Source organism: Aptenodytes patagonicus, chromosome 5 (genome assembly GCF_965638725.1).
Source record: "Aptenodytes patagonicus chromosome 5, bAptPat1.pri.cur, whole genome shotgun sequence".
Lineage (NCBI taxonomy): Eukaryota > Metazoa > Chordata > Aves > Sphenisciformes > Spheniscidae > Aptenodytes > Aptenodytes patagonicus.
The window spans coordinates 47,737,390-47,757,436 of NC_134953.1; the positions used below are offsets into that span (position 1 = coordinate 47,737,390).

General features: G+C 43.8%; 1 protein-coding gene across 5 annotated transcripts in view; it reads right to left on the minus strand.

The window, feature by feature from the left end:
* Window positions 1-286: 286 nt before the first annotated feature.
* Window positions 287-20,047, minus strand: part of C5H1orf21 (chromosome 5 C1orf21 homolog) — a 130,121-nt gene continuing 110,360 nt past the window's right edge. For all 5 annotated transcript variants that reach the window (XM_076339578.1, XM_076339582.1, XM_076339579.1 and 2 more), the window contains exons 4-6: window positions 14,368-14,444; window positions 10,263-10,323; window positions 287-1,052 (exon numbers count right to left, since the gene is read on the minus strand). In XM_076339578.1, the coding sequence (XP_076195693.1) occupies window positions 1,014-1,052; window positions 10,263-10,323; window positions 14,368-14,444 (177 nt within the window). In that variant the 3' untranslated portion in view covers window positions 287-1,013. The remainder of the gene's footprint in view (window positions 1,053-10,262; window positions 10,324-14,367; window positions 14,445-20,047) is intronic.

A 20,047-nucleotide genomic window follows, 5' to 3' on the forward strand; every position in this document is an offset into this window, starting at 1 on the left:
ATAATAAGTACAAAAGGTGTATTTTTTTTTCCTTAAGGTTTTTTTTTTTTTTTTTACTCATGACAGCATTTGTTAAAAATATTACATCTGCTTTTGAGAAGGTAATATCCTCTTCATATAATATGGAAAAATAAACTCTACAGGACACGCAACAGATATCCCCAGTTGGCACAGAGCTGCTTTAAGAGATTAGATCCACAGACTCATCAACGCAGAGGGCTGGTTTTGCCTTCCTTGTCCCCAGACTCTTAAAACATTGTGTTGTAGGAATGGTAAAAGACAAGAATACATAAAAACAGTAAAATGTTTATTTTCTTAGAAAAAAAGAGATTCAAAATGATTGTGATCACACTCCCATTCGTGCTCAGCAAAGCCAATACTGCAAGCTTAGTCCTTGATTAAGATACCTATTAAATGAAACTCTTTTTCCTCTTAAAATACAAATTCCTGCTCCTGCATCACTTCCTGTATTTCAGTGATAACATGCTTTTAATGGATAATAGTTTCTCAGCTTCTTCTCAGCAGAGAAACAAGGCCTGCCACGGCAAAAACATCCCATCTCCAAAGCTTGAAATCACCAGCATTAATAAGCACTCCGGCCTGAACGCGGACTGACAGACAGCTTAAGGGTGTTTCTTAGATGCCTGAATGTTCACTTATGGAAGCTTTGCTTAACACTACCTCATCTGATAGAAAACAGGCCAGAAGCCTCAATAAAATCAACAACGTCTTTTGGATTAACTTTAAGGATTTGCTGCGTATCTGGACACAGAAAAAAGTGAGAAGTTGCAACAAGTTTTAACTAGCAGCAACAAAAACAGTTCCTTATGAGTTCTTAGCAATATTCCTCATCTGTTCATTAAGAAACACTGTAACTGAATGGAGCATATAATGTGGAAATGATCTTCTTCTGTTATGTAGTGCTGTTCGCTCTAGAAGACTTCCAAAAGGTCTCAACTGGGTTGTAATCTATTTACACAGTAGTACTCCTGGTGCGAGTGGCAGAATTGGCACTATGTGACATCCTCCTCTTCTGAACAATAATCACGACCCTGTAAGGAGAAAAGCCAGACAGTTTGTAAATGACTATTTGAAGACAGGAATAACATAAATCAGGGGAGCACTTACTAATAATTCATATCAGTTCTCTAAACTTAGGAGATTTAAGTTCAGAGCTGGGTAGAAACCTTAAAAATAGGGAATGGAGTTTGCACAACTCCTCCAACCGTTTCTGGAAGGTTTGCTTGAAACCAGGATAGGAGACTCTTCCCTTTCTGTCACCGTTAATCTCATAAATTTCATCCCCTATATTGAATTCCAGGGGGAGTCCAATAAACTGATTTACAAAACTATTTTATGTAAAGATACAACTTGATGGACACAACCCTATAGATTCCTTGCAAAAACATAATCTCCGAGGCAAAAGCAACGAAGCACATCATAATCCTATGAGCAACGCAAGCCAGCTGCTGTGAACAAGAATACTTCATCTGATAACCTCAGCAAGAGTTTAACGTAAGAGCAAAAGATACTATTCGTATTGAAATTACACTTGCAAAATGGGAGAAAACAGGCTAAGCTTCACAAAACACAGACCAGTCATGTTACGCCTTACATCTCATCCCAAACGCAAGACTTGCAGCATCATCTATCTAGGTATTACCCTCAGGAAGGTCTGGAGAAGACATGTCCCGTCCCTCACTAGCTGTTTCTTGCAAAGCAGCAAGAAGAGGACCTGATGAGACCCGCTGTCCTCATGTCTCTACACGGAAACAGACGGAGCTGAGCTTTTCAACACACAAGCCACCCAAGATATCCTGCGTAAAACAATTGTCTTGAATGTAGTGTCGATAATCTCAACCTCTGGGCTATTTCCCATGTGCTGGGTGTATCACCCGAGCGCTTCTGTGGAAAATCCCAGCAGCCAAGCAAAGGGCTGGCAAAGAAGAAAAGGAGAAACACGAGAGTCTCAGACCTGCAATAAAGTGTAAAAGCTCGACAACACCCTGTAAGCAGAAGAGACCAACCCAGCAGTGGTAAAACGGGTGAAACTCTACTAACCCAAGGGGTACCCAGTTGCCCCACAAATCAAAACCGGTCAATGTCCCGTCTGGAAGGAGCAGGGGAGGGAAAGAAAAAAGTAAAAAAAGAAAAGGGAGAGATACTTCTTGATGCAGCAGTCAGTTTATTTGGGATGCACAGCTGGGGTACATGTCGGGAACAAAGGCTCCAAAATGCCTCTGCAATTAAAATCCCACTGATGATGCTGGATTGTGAAGCTCGCTTTGCTGGAGGGTCCACACCCAGGAATGTGCAGTGCTTTAACAGCTCTCTATGGCCCTGTACTATTAGTAAAATGGCTTTCTTAGTATGTTTAAAAAAAAACCCAAGAGACTAATCAGCCCTTATTTTTATTCAGCAATCACTGACCCAGAAAGAAAGAAAAAAATACTTTTTTTAAAGTAAAAGATTTGACTCAGAAAGAAGGAATGCAGAAATACTTTGCAGCAAAGCCCAAATCCATTGGTTTTCTCCATGCCGGGGACCATGATGCACTTGGACAAAACCACGAGACTAAGCCGGTGGTGACGAAGGCTTTGTCCAACATGCTTTAGAGCTATGAAAGCCATCACCAGGCTCAGGGCATTTCCAGGAGATTCATTTAGCTGGTCACCTGGCCTCCTGCTCAAGAGGGAGCCCCATGGCCCATCATTCCCCACTCTGCTCCGTACCAGGGGCCATCAAGACTCAAACAGACCCAAAACACTGAAAGCCATCTTGCATTTTTTTCCTTCCAGTTCCTCCTGCCATTCTTCCACTTCTAGATTTGCTCTATGGCAGCCAAGTGCATCACTCTTCAAAAGGATGCCAAGAAACCGCTTAAAAAGCAACGTGCTGAAGAAGTCTTTGCCACAGCAGGGAAATACCACCTCTCGCCCACTGCCTGAAGGCCGTGGAGAGCCAGACTGCTGCTGCCAGACACTTTATTTCCATCTTCACGCTGGTGGGGATGGAGACATGTCAGTGTCTCAGAGGTGGCCTTCCAGGCCACAGCCCTTGGTCACTGGCGGGCAGGGAGCTGCCGCCATCCCAAGCTTCCCACCAGCCTGCTCCTTCCCGTGAGTGTGTGGGCAGCGGTGGTGCAGCCAAAAGGGGGAGGAGGGTGAGAACTGCCTGAAATGCCAGAAACACCTCCCACGCTGTCCTGCAGCATGACACGCAGCTCTTCCACCCACCGTGCCCAGCATGGACCTGCAACCCTGACCTGACTAGCTAATTTGATGCCCAAACTGCGGTAATGCCTGATGGCAAGATGAGGAGCGCTGCTGCAGCTTGAGGCTGCTGTATTTTTTGCAGGGAAATGCTCCAGAGCTGGGTTTGCCCCTGGCACTTTCTTCAGCAGGGGTGGCCCCCACCAATGTGCCAGCTGGTGGGAAGGGGGAAGACACGGCGAGGGAGCGGCGTGACCAAAAAAGGCTCCCGCAGCTGCTTGGTGGCTGGCTGAAGTCTTCACATCCACTGCCCCCCTCTGCCGAAAAGCCGTGCGCAGGAGCACGCTGCGATGCAGGGGAAGGGACACATTTGCTACATGCTAAGAATAACATTGGAGTGAAGGCACGGTGGGCTGGCAGCTTGCATGCAAAATTAGGGGTTTTGCTTTCACTTGGGGTTTATGGTGAGCTAAGAGGATGTTGCTTTTATTTCCTTGGGAGAAGGAAGGACCACGTCGTCCCTCTTAGTGGTGAGACGCAATACAACCTGCGGGACCACCCCACTCTGGCAGGTTTAGCTTATTTTGTCAGCGGTGGGAATCGGCTGTGACAGCAAACACCCTGTTTTGCATGTACTCTTGCACCCATCCCAGCTGTCCTACACCCACTGCCCCGGCTACGCTGCAAAGACCCACACCAACATGCGCCCAGCATTTAATTCCAGCATGAAAACAAAGTGTGTAGGGCTCAGCCCAGCAAGGTCTGAAGCATCCTGGTCCAGTTCAGCAGGGTTAAGCACAAAGAGCAGGAAGGGGAGAAACCATGCTACAAGGAAGCCAAAAAAGTTACAATTCCCTTTTTCTTTTTTTTAAGACAAAAGCTTTTGTCTAAAGTTTATTCCCTAATTGAATTTTTATCAGTAATAACAAGGTCAGTGTTCCTCAGGATGATCAGAGAAAGAATAAAGCTGCCTTCCCTGCTGCGTTGTAAATCCAACACACAGGGGTTTCTCCTTGGTGCTTCCCTGGGCAGGAGAGGTCGCCATCTCCCCGCTGGCAGAGAACGAAGGCTGCTTTGGTCCTGCTAAGCACTGTGGCCTCAATCCAGTAAAATACTTTAAAATGTCAATTTTTGACCCCTGAGTTGTTTCAGAGGATGTTTGATACAATGCTGGAGAAGATGATACCTTGAGTGCCTGCACGTGTGATCAGTGAGAGGCCTGCTGTGCTTGAGATGGAGAATTAGCCTGGTGGGGCTGGGCAAAACCTCACTCGAAATGGTGAGCTAACAGCTTGCAAAGCTGATAAGGTCTTCTGAAGAAACCACACTGAAATACTGACCATGTGAAGCCGCAGTCAGATGAGCTCCACGACATGAGCAGAGGAGCTCCGGTAGTATCTGAGTGCAGATCGAAGTTATAGTGGGGGTTTTTTTGGGAGCAGATGTGTATCAAGAAGGAAAGAAGAAAGCAGGAAAGGTGACACCCCCCCACCCCACCCCCAAATAGAGCAACATCGTGGCCGGAAAATGAGGATGCACGATTGCTGGCCAAACCCTGTCCCCTGCTGCCCAGGGGAGCAGGCTCCCACATCCAGAGGAGCCACAGGCATAGACCGCGCAGCTGGTAACAGGAATGCATGGGCCATCCTTTAATAGCCCTTGATAGCATAGGCTATTAAATAAGTTTTAATGATTGAGAGTGTAAATGAACTACACCAAGGAAGATGAGAATGGGAACATGTGTATCCAAGTCCAGGTAATTCCTGCGAAATCCCGTCTTCCTCCCCTGCAGTTTCAAAATCCAACTTTCAACTTTGGTAGATGTCCACAGAAACGCCTTAACACAAGTGTGTGAATTTAAGGTAACTAAAAAAAGCCTTACGCGCCTTTCCTGCTGCTTGTACCCAAACCAGAAGGGCTCATTCCCCTGCTCTCTCCCCTTGCTGCATCTAGAAAGCACTACCATCCTGATGCCCCTACCAGGGCATGCATCACGGCTGATGATATCCTTTTAGAGAAAAAAAAAGAAAAAGTAAAAAAAAACCCAATCACAGGAAAAGCCCTTTTCCCCATTGTTGCGGGTGACTGGCCAATAAAGAAAAACCCATGCTGCTCGAACGCAGAAGCCTTCCCGGTTCAACAGCCTTTTGTGCAGCTGGCGGACTTGCAGAGGGAGAGAAGGCAGCTCAGGAGATGCTTCTTCCGCCATGGCTCTGCAGCTTGGCACCAGCATCCTCACGCCCCGGCCCTGGCGAGGAGAGGAGGAAGAGGAGGCCGGCCGGACCGGGAGAGGGAAATGAGCTGCACCAAGCAGCCCTTTCTTCTGCGACGGCTGAAAGAGCTTGCGGGACACAGTGGCCCCTTTCAGAGGAGATGGCCGGTGCTGGGAAATGTTAGCCTGGCTCTGCGGTGGGAACCCTTTTTATCAGTTTGGTTTTGTTTACAGCACTCACAGGAAGGATGGGAAGAAAATGCCGGGAGGCGGCACTAAATAATTGTATACTGTGCTAATTTTTGTTCGTTTCTTATTTTGTTAGAGAAAAATTAAGAGTCATTAAGAGCAATCCACTTTGCTAATGAGTTTTAGCCTAATAATTCGTCCCTTGCATATGTTTTGGTTAGCAACCCCCCTATCTCTAACAGCACTTTAAATAAGATACAGGGAACTGCATTGTGTCTTCCTCCCGCGTTTCATGCCCAGTTTTACAAACGAGGGGATGGAGCGAGTTGCCACCGGGCATCTCTCCCATCTCTCCAACAACAAACCAGTAGTCTCCAACCTGACTCCTGGCGGCCAGGTGTGCGGATTGGCGGAGAAACCCCTGCAAACCCACCCCGACACCAGTGCCGGTGTTCAAGACCAAGTTATTTCTCGACCCAAAGTGACATGCCCTGTGGGAGCGGAAACACGATGCCCTGGGCACGGGGTATCCACCGGCTGCATGAGAGTTCGCAGCAAGACATTTTCATGTGCTATGACATTTTTTAATCTCATTTTTTTTCCATGAGCATGTTTGCATTGTGATTATTTTTTATGAACCACTGTAGCCATGTAGGAAACAGCTTATGATGATGGGACCACTAATGATTTCCTGTGGTACAGTTTACCTGGATTGTTTTGTTGGTTTGGTTTTTTTTAAACCACAAAGCCAGAGATGCTTCTCTTCTGGGGGTACAATCCCCCGGTATAATCCCAGAAATTGCTTGTCAACTGTTCAATTATACCTCAGCCTTGGTATTTTTTCTACAGTGAGACAGCTGCCTACACACTGTGCCACAGCCTCCAGTAATAATAAATACTTAAAGGAAATAATTTCTGATGATCGTTTTACTGCTCCGTATGTAGGATTCAGAGAAAGCAGTCATTTTTCAGACCATTTTCCGTGATAGCCATTATCAAGATGTTTTCACCAGCAAGCGCTAAATAGGGTAAATTTTCCACATTCAACATTTCATACATCACAGCTTCTAATTTTGCTTTTATTTCGTATTTTCATGGAAGCCTTGGTGGGACAAGGCCCCCTCAAGTCTGTGGACTTGAGCCTGCAAAGACGGTGCCCAGGATTAACTCTCCGCTCTGAGCCGTCCTGTTCAATTAATGGGATTTCTTCTTAGGGGGTAAGGTGGAGTTTGCGTGTGGTCCTGCACAATCAGGGTCCAAATAAAGTTGAGATGGGCAGGGGGGGAAGACTGGAGAAATTTTAAGAGAGATATGGTAATTCTACTGTGTTTCACAGCAACTCTTTGTGAATCTACATACAATATCTAACTAAATCAGTCCTTGCACTATTAGATTAGTGAGAACATAGGTAACTAATTTATTTGCCTGAATACCAATATAAATGGCCTGACTTTGCTATACTTTCTCACTGCAGCCAGCAGAAAACACCAGGTGTCATGCAGACGGGGACACTGTTAGTGGGATGCACTATTATCTTCTTTATCAGAGACAGTATTTAAAAAACATTTATCACACTCTGATGAGTGCAGCGACTTTCCCCGTCCCGGCTGGTGGGGCCCATTTCTCCTCTTCTGGGCATCACGCAGCAGATCTCAGATTTATCTGGCGGTGGCTGCATTTGCTTTAGGAAGGATGTGTCAGTCACTCTCTGCTTCCTTCTTGGGTTCCCGAAGTCATATTTCTGCCTTGATTTCTCAGGTCAAGCAAATCACTTGCACCTCTGACCAACGCCTTTCTAATTTACTCTGGGGGGGCTCTCTCCTCAAGCTTAATTGCTGCTATTATTTGTTGCTTATCCTCTGCTGGAATATATTTATACGACTTTAGGCAAGCCCAGTTTTCAAAAAATGATGATAATGCTGTCACCAGGTGAGCTGCCTGTCTCTGCTCCATTTTCTTCCCAAACTCCGTATGCGTGTACCTTTTTGTCTCCAAAAGCAAAGCCCATGACTCTACTCACAGTAACTTCAGCGAGTGTGAAACCCCGAGAGGACTCGCTGCAGCTCCTGGCAGATGTCAGACGCATTTCTGAGCCAGCTTTTGCCACAACTCTCAGGGCCTTGTGCTGCCCACAGGTGACTTGGTCTTTCCTCTTCCTCTTCTCTCTCAGTGTGGTGCACATCCAGCCTTGGTGCTGTGCTGAAGCTGTGCTCACCCTCTACTACTACACCAGCATCCCACCGTCTGAAAACCATCCCACAGCTGTGCTGAGATTTGTTCAACCTTTTAATCACCTGGTTCCTATCTGTCTGGATGCATGTTGCTACGCCATGGAAACACCATCACAAGAAGTGCTCCATGGTCTGACATATACACAACATATATACATGACATATACACATGACATTTAACTACTGTTTCCTGTGCTGTCAACTGCTTAACTCTACCCAGCTACTCCCAACCTCCCCCATAACTTTATATCTCTGGCTTCTCATCAGGTTTTTGGGGGGGTTTTAGCTCAAATTCTGGGGCTTCTGAAATGACTGGGTTGACTCTAGCAGAACCAACATCTAACCCTGTGTGCGCGGCTGACTTCTACATTCTCAATCAGTCCTACCTCAGCATTCAGTGCCGAGCCTTTGTTTCAGTATTTCTTCCTTGCAACAAACCCTATGAATTGAATTACCATAGTCACACGCAGTTCCATACATGCAAGTTCAGCTCTAGCTCTCTGAGCAGGGACAGACACTCACACAGAGATAGGAACAGATGTCTCCCTCTGAATGCCTCACAGTGTTTTGACACTGAATTTTGGTAGACAGAAGCTCCATGCGTTGGGGTTGACATTCTGTTTTTTACCTTTGGGTGGCATTTGCAGAAGGCAGTTTGTACGGGCAGCCAGGAACACAGGCGCGTGCTGGGGTACCGACACAGGGGCTAGACTTCCAGAGAAATTCTCCAGACCATTTCATTAAGGCTTTTTTTGATCTCCAGGATTCATAAACACTTCATATTTTCAGTTGCTGAAACATCAGCCTGTGTTCTTTCCATTTCACACTTTGATTGCAGAAATTTTATTTTAGCTGACCTTCCTGTCCGTTTAATCGTTTTGCTGAGTCCCAAAGGCCCATTTAATTTTCCTCTCTAATTTGTAGCACACACATTAGAGTTGTTGTTACTCATTTGTATTAGGTGACCTAATACCCCTTGGGATTTCAACGCAAGTGGAGGGATGTTTTGCTTCTGACTATAGAGTTTCTGTAGACATAGCCCGTGGAGTCAATGATGGACAGCATGTCTCCATTACAAATCCAACGCTACTCATGGCCATGGTTACCACGTGAACATTACAACATGTTTTGGGACCTCATCAACCATAGGCAATGCCCCCCCCCACTTCTGCAGACTATTTCAGCCATAACTGGTGAGCTGCTCAGTGATATAATTCTTTTAATTGTTCGACTGCTGTCCTCCCTTCCCTGGAGGAGGGACTCAAAATGCTATTTAGGGATCAAACAAAACCCCTCATATTTTCCAATCTTTTTGGCACTTGTGGCGGATACCTAGAAAAAACAATGTATTGTGGGCAAAGATTAATTAAAAACCCCAAAACTTCTCTTAGGGAGACTATTTCCTCAGGCACAGGAGGTTCCCAGAGAGAGCAAATACCATGTTCAGCTGCGCATTAACTCCTGCCAATCCCATCAACTGTCAGCAGCTTGAAATGCATGGAAGCCATCTTTCTCTCTTTGACAGATAAAACTGTGTATTTCCTCTAAATAGGCAATCTCCTGATCTAGAAGATAAATTAGTACAAGAGCCCTGGAGAACACCTGCAAGCATCTGAGAGCATGGTCCAAACAGCGAGGAGACACGGTCAACTGCATCTCAATGTGGCAGCTGGTGAATGAATGGTATTACTGTCCTGAAACAAATCTCGAAAACAAAAACTAACCTCAATTCATAATTAGATACAGCCATCAGATAGTCTGGTATGTAGATAAGATAGATCTTTGGAAAATCCATTTCACTGGAGATTCTGTGTTTGACATTATGGAAGGTGATGATGTCCACGAAAAGCATCTAAATATTTATAGGGTGAATGCACTTATTCAAAGGAGACGTAGCTATATTATGGATATGTAGAAATTCTACTTTTAAATGCATATAGGTTAAGTAAAATCTTACTCCTGTGAAATACTGGTATAGAAATACTCTCCTCGGGAATCTACAAACTCCTCCTCACTTCTACTCTTCCCCTTTATCTTTTTGCTTTCATGACTTTTTTTTTTGAGTAGTGTAACAAATTTGTTGCTTGGGACAAATAAGAGATTCACCTGCTGTAGTAGCACTCCAACTCCTAAGACCAGGAGTGTCGGCAAAAATGGCAGAAATTCAGAGTCATCCAAGTAAAAATTTCCCTCCTACTCTGCAACCCAACACTACAAATTACTTTATTCCAATTGGGGAAGCCAATATTTAATATCAAGTATTAAATAAGATACACCACTCCAAAATATGAAGTGTAAAGAGTATATTGGTGAGTGAACATCAGCTCAAGGTATAAGCAAAGGCTGAGATCTAGACTGGATCCAAATAGCCCATTTAATTAATGAGTGAAAACGTATATTTACTTTATTGTGTCTTACCTTTTCAATTTTTTCATCAAGCATTCTGAAGAATTCTTGTTGGCTTTCAGAGATGTGCATGCTAAAAGGCAAAGGAAGAGTATCAGTACCAACAGGATTTCTTCCATTTTAAAATACTGATGCTGCAGTCCAGGGTTGTTGAGGGACTCAGCTGTAAGCTTTCACCACTGTGAAAAATAAACCACTTTACACTTTCGTCTACTTTCCTTTTTCTGGTTTGCCCACAGAAGAATTATTGCATTTAGTTCTGTGTATGCGTGCTGAACTTGGGATGGTAACTAGGACCTGCGTGCATCCAGAGGAGACTATTCCCTTTTCCAGGCAGGTTGCAGAAACTTAATAGCTCGCTACCATTCCTTGGGCCAGTAAGAGCCCCCTCTGTGTCAAGACAGAAGGTCTTCCAAGACTGCCAACCTCACCACCACAAAATGAGATGCCTACAATGTGAGGTTAAAGCCTCGCACTGAAGATCTGCCTGCCCTGCTACAGCTGGGCTCTGCACTCAACACCCAGGAACATCTACAAGCCCAGGCTGGTCCTTCCCCTCCCCGACAGGTGGTCCTTGCTGCTCCCTGAGCGGACCCAGCAGATTATTCACTTCAATTAATTCTGCAGCACCAAGAGGCTCAGGGTTAGTGATACGATTTTGCATTAGTGAAGACAGCTGGAAAATACTCTTATTCGTTGTCTGTAAAACGCTGATGGTGGCACAAGACAACAGGCCCTTCCCCAAGGGGGACCTGCAAGCTAAAAATACAGGAAGGTTGGATGCAAAGGGAAGGATGAGGAGACAAAGATGAGGATGCATGGCAGGTGGTATTTGGGGTGTGTCTGCTTTATTTATGTTAGGGGGTGGTAAGAGCCTCCTTCCTGAAATAATGATATCCCTCCGGGAAGGTAAAGCTGGAGCATCCTCTGGAACCACAGCAGGGAGGAGCACCTGAGCCCACAGGGGGCTGGAGGAAAGCTCCAGGGACTCAATGTGAGACAAAAAAAGGAAGGATGAGAGACTGGTGTCACTGTTAACAGTGATGCCAAATGGTTAGAAGGGGACACAGCTCTCAGAGATTTCCTCCGACGCTAAAAGCTGGTTCGGCTTGCTGAATTCCCACCCCAGACTCCTCTTCCTCGGCATGATCCTTTCAGCCGTAATGAGTTAATACTTTTCCCAAGTGCCCAACAACACGCTGCACTTTCCTACAAAGCTCAGCATTCATACTTCACTTGCTATCAGGATGAACATATACAATGATTTGCTTATGCTGGACATAAATGAAGACTCAGTTCAGAAAAGAAGGTCACAGAAGTGGCATTAAAACCTAAAGCTGGTAATTCAGGAGAGGGAACAATTCACCTTTCAGTGGCTGTGGGAGTTTTTGTCCCCAGCTGTCTGCCTGTCCCTCAGGTTCCCACCTCCACCTGAGGTGGGGAAAAAAAATGCTTCTTTGGGGCAGCTGACCCTGTCACCTGCATATTCAGGTGTCTTGGAGAGGGGCTTTAGGGCAGTACAGCCCTTTCTGGGTAGGTAAGCACTAGAAACATATTCTTGCCTTTGCAACATCATAGATCCGGTTTCTAATAAAATGAGTTGATACTGTAGTGACTCACCCCAACCATAATTTAAAAGGAAATTAAAGGAAGGAGGGGAAAAAAAAAAAGGGAGTATTGTGTTGCCACATACATGAAAAGTCCCACAGGAGGTCCTAAAGCCCTTACAGGCCATGATATTCAGAGAAGTCTGTCTGGGCAGTAAAATTGCCCTACAATTTAGAGATGCAACACACACACCCCACAAATGCTGACACAGTGTGTATTTTGAGGATCTGTGTAAAATTATAAAATCCTTGGCAGGGTGGGGAACTGACAGAGTTAATGAACAACTGGGAGAGTCAGAAAACCACCGAACCTAAGCAGAGTCCTTGGGTATCCCTCCAGAAGAAAAAGCTCTCCCCAGATAGAAACGTGGATTTAATTTTCCTTGTAAGAAGCGCATCAGAAGCCATGAGAATGCATTTTTAGACGTTTCATGGCAGGCCAATGAAACATATTTTACCAAAAGATGGGATCTTTATCCCTAGTATCAGTACTGACTGGGTGATGAATGGATTGGGAGCAGCCTTGCTGAGGAGGACTTGGGGATACTGGTGGGTAACAAATTGGACATTGAGCCAGCAATGTGTGCTTGCAGCCCAGAAAGCCAATTGCGTCCTGGGTGCATCACCTGCAGCGTGGCCAGCAGGTCGATGGGGGTGATGCTCCCCCGCTACTCCGCTCTGGTGAGACCCCAGGTGGAGCACTGCATCTGGGTCCCCAGTACAGGAAAGACATGGACCTGTTAGAGCAGGTCCAGAGGAGGGCCACAAAAATGATCCAAGGGCTGGAACACCTCTGCTATGGGGAAAGGCTGAGAGAGTTGGGGTTGTTCAACCTGGAGAAGAGAAGGCTCTTGGGAGACCTTATCGCAGCCTTTCAGTACTTAAAGGGGGCTTACAAGAAAGATGGAGAGAGACTTTTTACAAAGGCCTGTAGTGACAGGACAGGGGTCCTACAAGATGTATCTAATGATTTATCTATTCATTTCTGCTCTTTTAGCATTCCACCCAATGCCACCCCCCATTGCAATCAGAATTGTCATGGTTTTCAGATGATAAACCTTAAAAAAAAATTGTGCATGATAACAGATATTTGCTGACTTGGTGATTAGCAACTCAAATACATGTAGCCACTTTATAAACAGAAATCCAATGGTACATTGGGTAAACAGCAGAGGCTTGGGCAAACAGCAGAGGTTTTACCCAACAACCTAATGGTACATTCTGTAACTGTCCAAGATGTTTCCTTATTTTTGCAGGACTGAGACAGAAACATTCACCTCGCCAACATGCCATCTTTAGGTTTTTTGGTGAATAAAGGTCAGTTTTGATTTCTGTGGTGACTTTTAAAATCAGAGTTTGATGAAAGAATGGACCCTCGACCCCACGCAGTCCCTCTGCCTTGGATGCACCAGAAGAGATGACCCATCAAAAGAAATGTCCCTTTTTTAGCCCAGGCTGATTAGCCTCCTGTTAGAGCATCTTAAATACATCTCTGACCCTGCTGGGAAGGACCAAGCCACAATAATGAAGTACAGCTTTGCTGAAGGGTGATTTTACCTCCACCTCCCTACCGTGAACTTCTTTGCAATTACATCTGAAGTGCTCGATTTTTCCTTTTGAAAGGAGGCTGAATTATACTGTCAGTTGCTTAGGAAATTACTGAATTTTCCAGAGTTGAAACCATGTACAACGCACTTGGTATGCAGCAAGTTTAAGTTAATAAGTGCCCTGAAGGCACGGCATGAAGAACAGCATTTCCACTATTGTTCAAAATCCAACAGTAAAGCTTTATCACTTCTTCATTACAAACCCGATATATGGCTCCATGTAATCTGTTATTTTCAATCCAATTAGTGATTAAAATGTAACGGTGATTTAGATAAGAAACGAGTTACTAATATCAACAACCAGCTTTGTCACAGGAGTTAAGTAATTCATGGCATATGTAACGCTGGCTGATCTCAGCCAGGGTACAGCACAGAACTGCGAGCAAAGGATGGAGAAATGCTCAGCTACAAAACAACCCTCATTTTAAGAAACAACTTGACCGTTTTAAATGGAAGAAGCTTACCATTCCTAATCCCAGGCAGTATAGCTGCTAACCTAAGCCAAGAGCTAGCAAATACTTCCCTGGGAACTTAACCGATAGTATTTAGGAACACTAGGGCATATAAAATTTTGTTTATGTGTAAGTTGTATGGAAAGCTGAGAAATAACACAGTATGGTACTCCTAGAAGGCACGGCAAGATGCATCTCACACATTTTAAGTCCTGCATCTTAGCTGTGCAAAGGAGAGGAGGCTGCAGGGATGCCGGCACAAGCGCTGCCCGGCTGTGTCATTGGTATCAGGACACAGGCGACCTTACCTATTTTATTTACATTGAGCATGGTTTTAGGGCTGCTGGAACCACCAGTTGGTTTTTGCTAGGCAATAATTGGGAATCTCACAGATACTGCTTAATCCTGTGTTTATTTGTATTACAATTAAAAAAAAAAAAATTGAACTTACTTTGCTCTGGGTTGATGTACTAATCCTGGGATCTCTTTATTAGATTTAAGTCTTACATTTGAACTGGCACTTTTTTCCTGAAACACACAAAAAACACACAACAGAGATACCATCAGTATCTATGAAGCACACAAAGTGTGACAGGCATTTGTCATCACAGTGTCACACTGCGGTGAGTTCAGGCTCTTCTACCTGTACAACTGAATGAGAAAAGCTCATCAAAAATGAAATTAAAGCCAACACAATTGATGCAATGACCCCGATCGGGCAATTTTTAAATGTCACGGGCTTGGTGGCCCGTGGGATTGCCTCTGGGTCACCAGGTGAAATCCATCCAGGACGCGTAGCGATCAAACACCACGCTGGCTACCAACTCTCCAGCAGTCCATGGAAAATGAGGTGTGCAGCTGCGGCTTGGATCCTTGTAGACTTGTATCAATAACACCACCAATTGGCACCTTTAATGGAGCAAGGCAAAGCATTGGAAAGGCAGAGCCCCAGAGTCACCCCAGACCTGTAGGTTTGCTCAGAACAGAGGTGAGAAAAATTAGCATCACATGGCAAACCGTATGTGGGAGAAAGCATACATTAAACGTGCCAGTAAGAAGAGCAGCAATGGCAGACTTGACCTGCTCAGCTAGAAAATTGGACACAAGGGGCCCAAGGAAGCAAACCAGAATAAGTTTATAGACAAGAACACAACCATGTCCTCCACAGAGGACCAGAGCCATTAAAAACATCTTAAAAAAGGCATGGGGAGGGAAAAGAGTTTAGTTGAGAGCCAGCACTTCAACATAACATCTTGTCCTCATGCCAAAAGCTTCTGTAAACCAAAGCTTAGTGCACACACGTATCTATTGTCTGCAAAAACCTGGAGAAGGATAGGGCCCCTTCCAGATCTTCCCAGCACTGTGTGTTAGGGAAAACTGCTGGTGCAGATGGGAGAGAGCTGAGTCAAATTTTACAGCTCACCCGCTCCACAAATCCATCTGAATTTCTTAGGCATGTCATGCCCATGACAATTTAAGAAATGTAAACCCAAGAATTAGTGCCTTTGTGGGTAATTTTGGTGTTTTTGTTTTGTCTTATTTAGTCTTTGAATGTCTGAATCACACAACATGATTTTTAAGAGGGCTACTAAATCACTGGATTAAAAAAAAAAAAGAGGCTGTCTAGCAGTTAATATTTTAATGAATAATTCTACAAGGGCTGTAAACATCAACTGCCTCAGCATATTTAACACTGTTTAATGCATATCTTCTAATCCTCCTAAACAGAAAACGGTGTCTTGCATGAAAATAACAGTGAGAGAGAAACAAGCCTTTCTTCCAAGCCTTAACAAACGTCTCTCTATGTTTGTTACATCCCACCAGCCACTGCCTGCCCATGATCCTATCATGTCAAGTCAAAGCAGCAGAACAGAAGACGAAACTACTTGCTTTCAAAGCATCTTCTAATTTTAACAGTGTTAACTGGGGATGACTATGTACATGCATGTTGCGTGTGTGATGAACATGCATATACATAGTCATACAACTCATATGAGTTGATGTATGACTCATACAACTGTCAAGCAAAATAAAGAGAGAGGGATAGGTCTCATGGAGAAGACACCAAAACCAGAAATCAGCTAAATCCCAACCTCATGCACCAGGTGAGACTTTTTCCTCAAATCTGCTCCACCAGTTCGTTTGCCACAATGCAGAGGCAGACACAAGGAATGGTCCGCACTGCACATCTGGGATGGCACATCTGGATGGTCCACTGGTAGGCATGTTCTGCCGCCATAACACCTCCTGCCCACCTACTGCAACACAAGGTGAATTTTGGGCTATCTTCTGTCTCTGCATACTGTCACCCTGGAGGCACAGACCTTTCCCCACCAAAAAACTGCTGCAAATCCATTGGCTCAATTAAAAGGGAAGGGAAGTTCTGATTTATAGCTCCTGCGTCGGGAGCTGTGATAAATCACGGTGGTGCAAAGCCAGCTTTCCACACCTCCACTTGTGGTTTAGCGTCAGTGCAGCTCTATCAATAGCTGGAATCAGCACAAATCCCAGCCTAAAGAAACTTATGTCACTTAGGAACAAATAGAAAGACACAAGGAAAATGTACATTGCCTTCTCTCTGTGGGTCCCAGAGCAACATTCAGAATATTAACTGACTCACACAGGAAGACGGAAATAAAATTCCAGTTTACTTGACTTCAAGATCCCAAAATTTACTTTTTCCCTCCTATTGCTTCTGATAATTAACACACCTCAATTACCTGTTACTTACAATTCTTCTATTTAATCAGAGTATGCCACCTTCTCCATCTGTTGCTCAGCAGGAATGAACAGAAAAAGAGGACTTAAGAGAAAAATAAAACACAACCAGGCCTCGAATTGGCTTATTGCTTTGTTTATAGCTATTATTTATGGCAGTGATACTTCATTACACTGACCAAAATAAAAACAGATAATCAAAAATAATTCTTCCAAATACAAACAAATAGAATATTTTTTTCCCATCACTTTGAAGACAAATTGATTTATCAGAAATTAATAGTTTGGATTCTAATATTGAGCTTACAAAGAAACGTGAAATGCTTTAACGTAGTCAGATTGCTCTTCCAGGCTGACCTGACTTTGGCTGAAGGGTCATTTCTGTCAGTCTAACCTCATTTTCTCCCTTATTTAACATTAAATAAATTACCGTGCATCAACAGAACTGCAACTCATTTTAGAGTCCTAATCTGTTGCAAATAGAAATTAAGATGCTAAAGTTTGTTTTTAATATAGCTCTACTTATAAGGATTATTTAAAGGAGATGCACTAAATGATGTCTCACACCACAAGCTTAAAAGTAAACCCTCCAAGATGCTGTACTCGGATAGCGGCATTAGCTAGTCTATAGTAAAAAGGCAAATAGTGGACATTTTACTCCCCATTATTTTGCAATTAATCATTATCTAGGTAAAGCTGTCATCCAATCAAGGTGATTTCATTTGATAGATTGGTTATTTATTGTTAATTCCTCCATAAAGGATGCACCGTATCAGAATTTCAGGGCATTAACAGATGGCGGTGACTCTGCTGCCACATGCTATTAACACAGCAACAGCCACTACTGCCATTATAATTAAATATCTGTCAACATTTCCCTTGCTGCTTCCCCTCTTACAAACCCATTTCTTGAGACATGTGAACTTCATTTGAAGTATTTTGCTTTTCTTCATAAGACTGCCACAGATGGACTCAGGTAAGCTGCTAATAGTCCTTCTTCTCAACTCTCTTAACACTCACGGCTTACTAGAGAAGGGCTGATTTTTAAGAGATGCTTCCGTAAGTGCTAACATATTTTATGAAGAGACTATATGTTATTTTATGCATTTTTAATTGATTAAATTGGCCAGGAAGAAATCAATTAAAGATGATAGCAGCAATGCTACTACCTAATCTAAAGGCTAATTTTCATTAACTTACAGTCACATTTTGGTCTTTAATTGTTTTTCCTCTAAAGTTACAAAAATTAAACAAACATGCAACCATATGGGGGAAAAACAAAACCAGTAAAACTTAGTGTAAGTAAAATGCAGTTCTTAGTTTCAAGGCTGTTTTTTGTTTAATTTGGAAAAGGCTGAAGTATCCAACTTGCAGCTATATCTTGGAGCCACTGATGTTTGAAGGTGGCACGTTCCCCCAGATTTACTGATTTTTACATAATTTTTAAGATTAATTTGTCTCTGTAGACTGGCTACTAAAATATATTGAAGTTGATAGAAATATCAAGGGTCTCTCCAGATAGTGATCACATTTTACTCGATATTGGTAGTTTACAGCTATTCAAATATTTATAAAATAATATTCCTGATTTATATCAGGATGACACTTTTCTTCAAAGGAGCCCACAGCGCCTTTCAAACTGCTTTCTGGAGCCATGTAATTCATCATTAAAATTATTTAGGGGAAAAATGAAGTATTTATTTTCTTTTTATACCATAAACTACTCTAAAATAATTGTATTTGAAAAGAAGGAAACCAAATGCATCAGTGAGAAATGGCATGAAAGATGAGATATAAAATTTCAATATGCCAGCCCAGCACTTTTTACCTCCCTCAGCTATGAGGACCGGCCTCAGGTAACAATATTCTACATGGACTGTCTTGATGCATCAGGGTGAACAAGGGAGAAGTACTGACCTATGAGATTTTACTCGAGTTTCCTCGCTTTATACATACATGAGCATTTATTTTTTGTATTATCATTTGGCAGGAAGAGAGCCTCTCTCTTCTTTCTCTAGCTACCTGGAAGCAAAACCACCTGAAAATGTTATTTAGGGTACCTTTATAACAAAGGGGCAAATCAAGCATTGAAAAACCTCAGATGCTGGTCAAAGATGATTATTCTTGGATGCCATTTCATCAGAGGGATCACATTATCCCTGCCATAATGTGTATATGCGTATACGTTGTGCTGTCCAGAAGGGGGTCTAGGGCACACTCAGTGATGAGGTGGGCACGGTATGGATCATGTATGTTGGACGGTGCTAACACAGGGAGTCCATTCTCCTCCTCCTCTCAGGATCCTATGCATGGCATGAGGGATGATGAAAATCATGGACCTATCTGATGAGAGAGGTGGGTGCCTACGCGGGCTGAGCTTTGGAAACCAGGCTGGAGAGGACCTCGGTTTGCACACACCCAGCACCGGACAGTGTGCTCCAGATGCACACCGGCTTCAAAATGTACACCGGACCCTAAATCCAGGGCTTAGTAACAAATTTAACCTTCATGGCACACACGCAAAGAGAGACAAATAAATAGATGCTCATGGTGAGAAGACACCCAAGAAAGATGTTATAATCACAGTCATCAGAAGGACCTTCTACCTTTCCAAAATAAGTCTTTCTTAAAAGCAACCTTCTACTGGCAACGGCCATGAGAAGAGCCAATATTGGAACAAACTCCCCTGATCTCTCCAATACACCTCCCAGGTGGCTGCGACTGTGGATGCAGTCATGTAGACTCCTGAACACACAACTGCGACACAAGTCAATGGGTGCTGGCACTGCTCCACTATTGACGCCCATCTTTTCCCAGGCTCCTAGAAAACATTGTTTGCGATCCACCATGGAGGCTCAGTTTTAAGGAGCACCTTGTAACTGAGGCACCTGAGGCAACAACAATGTTCAGCCTGTCCATTTGACCAAGTGCTGCCATCCTGCCCCCTGGAGCACCTTGGTCTTCAGAATGAGGACTTGAAAACATGGCTGTTATTTGCAGAGTTGAATGAAGCTTGAGGTCGTGTTTCATAACAAAATCTTAGTTTTAAATGGAATATTTTAATAAATATTACTGCTGTATCAGGCCAAAATTTCTTCAGCTAAGCATGAAGGATTTGCCCATGATGCCTTACCCCTATAAATATCTCCATCCTTGGAGATGTCTAAAAGCTGTCTGGACTCGGTTCTGGGCAGACAGCTCTAGGTGGCCCTGCTTGAGCAGGGGGGTTAGACCAGATGACCTCCAGAGGTCCCTTCCAACCTCAACCAGTCTGTGATTCTGTGATAAAGTATCTTTCTTAATAAATAGGACACTGGGGAAAAAAATTTTGAGTAGGTTTGTTGAGTTTTATCCACAAGTAACAGTGGAAGAGACTGAAGCCTGAAGACTTCAGGCCCAAATTGTGGCCATTC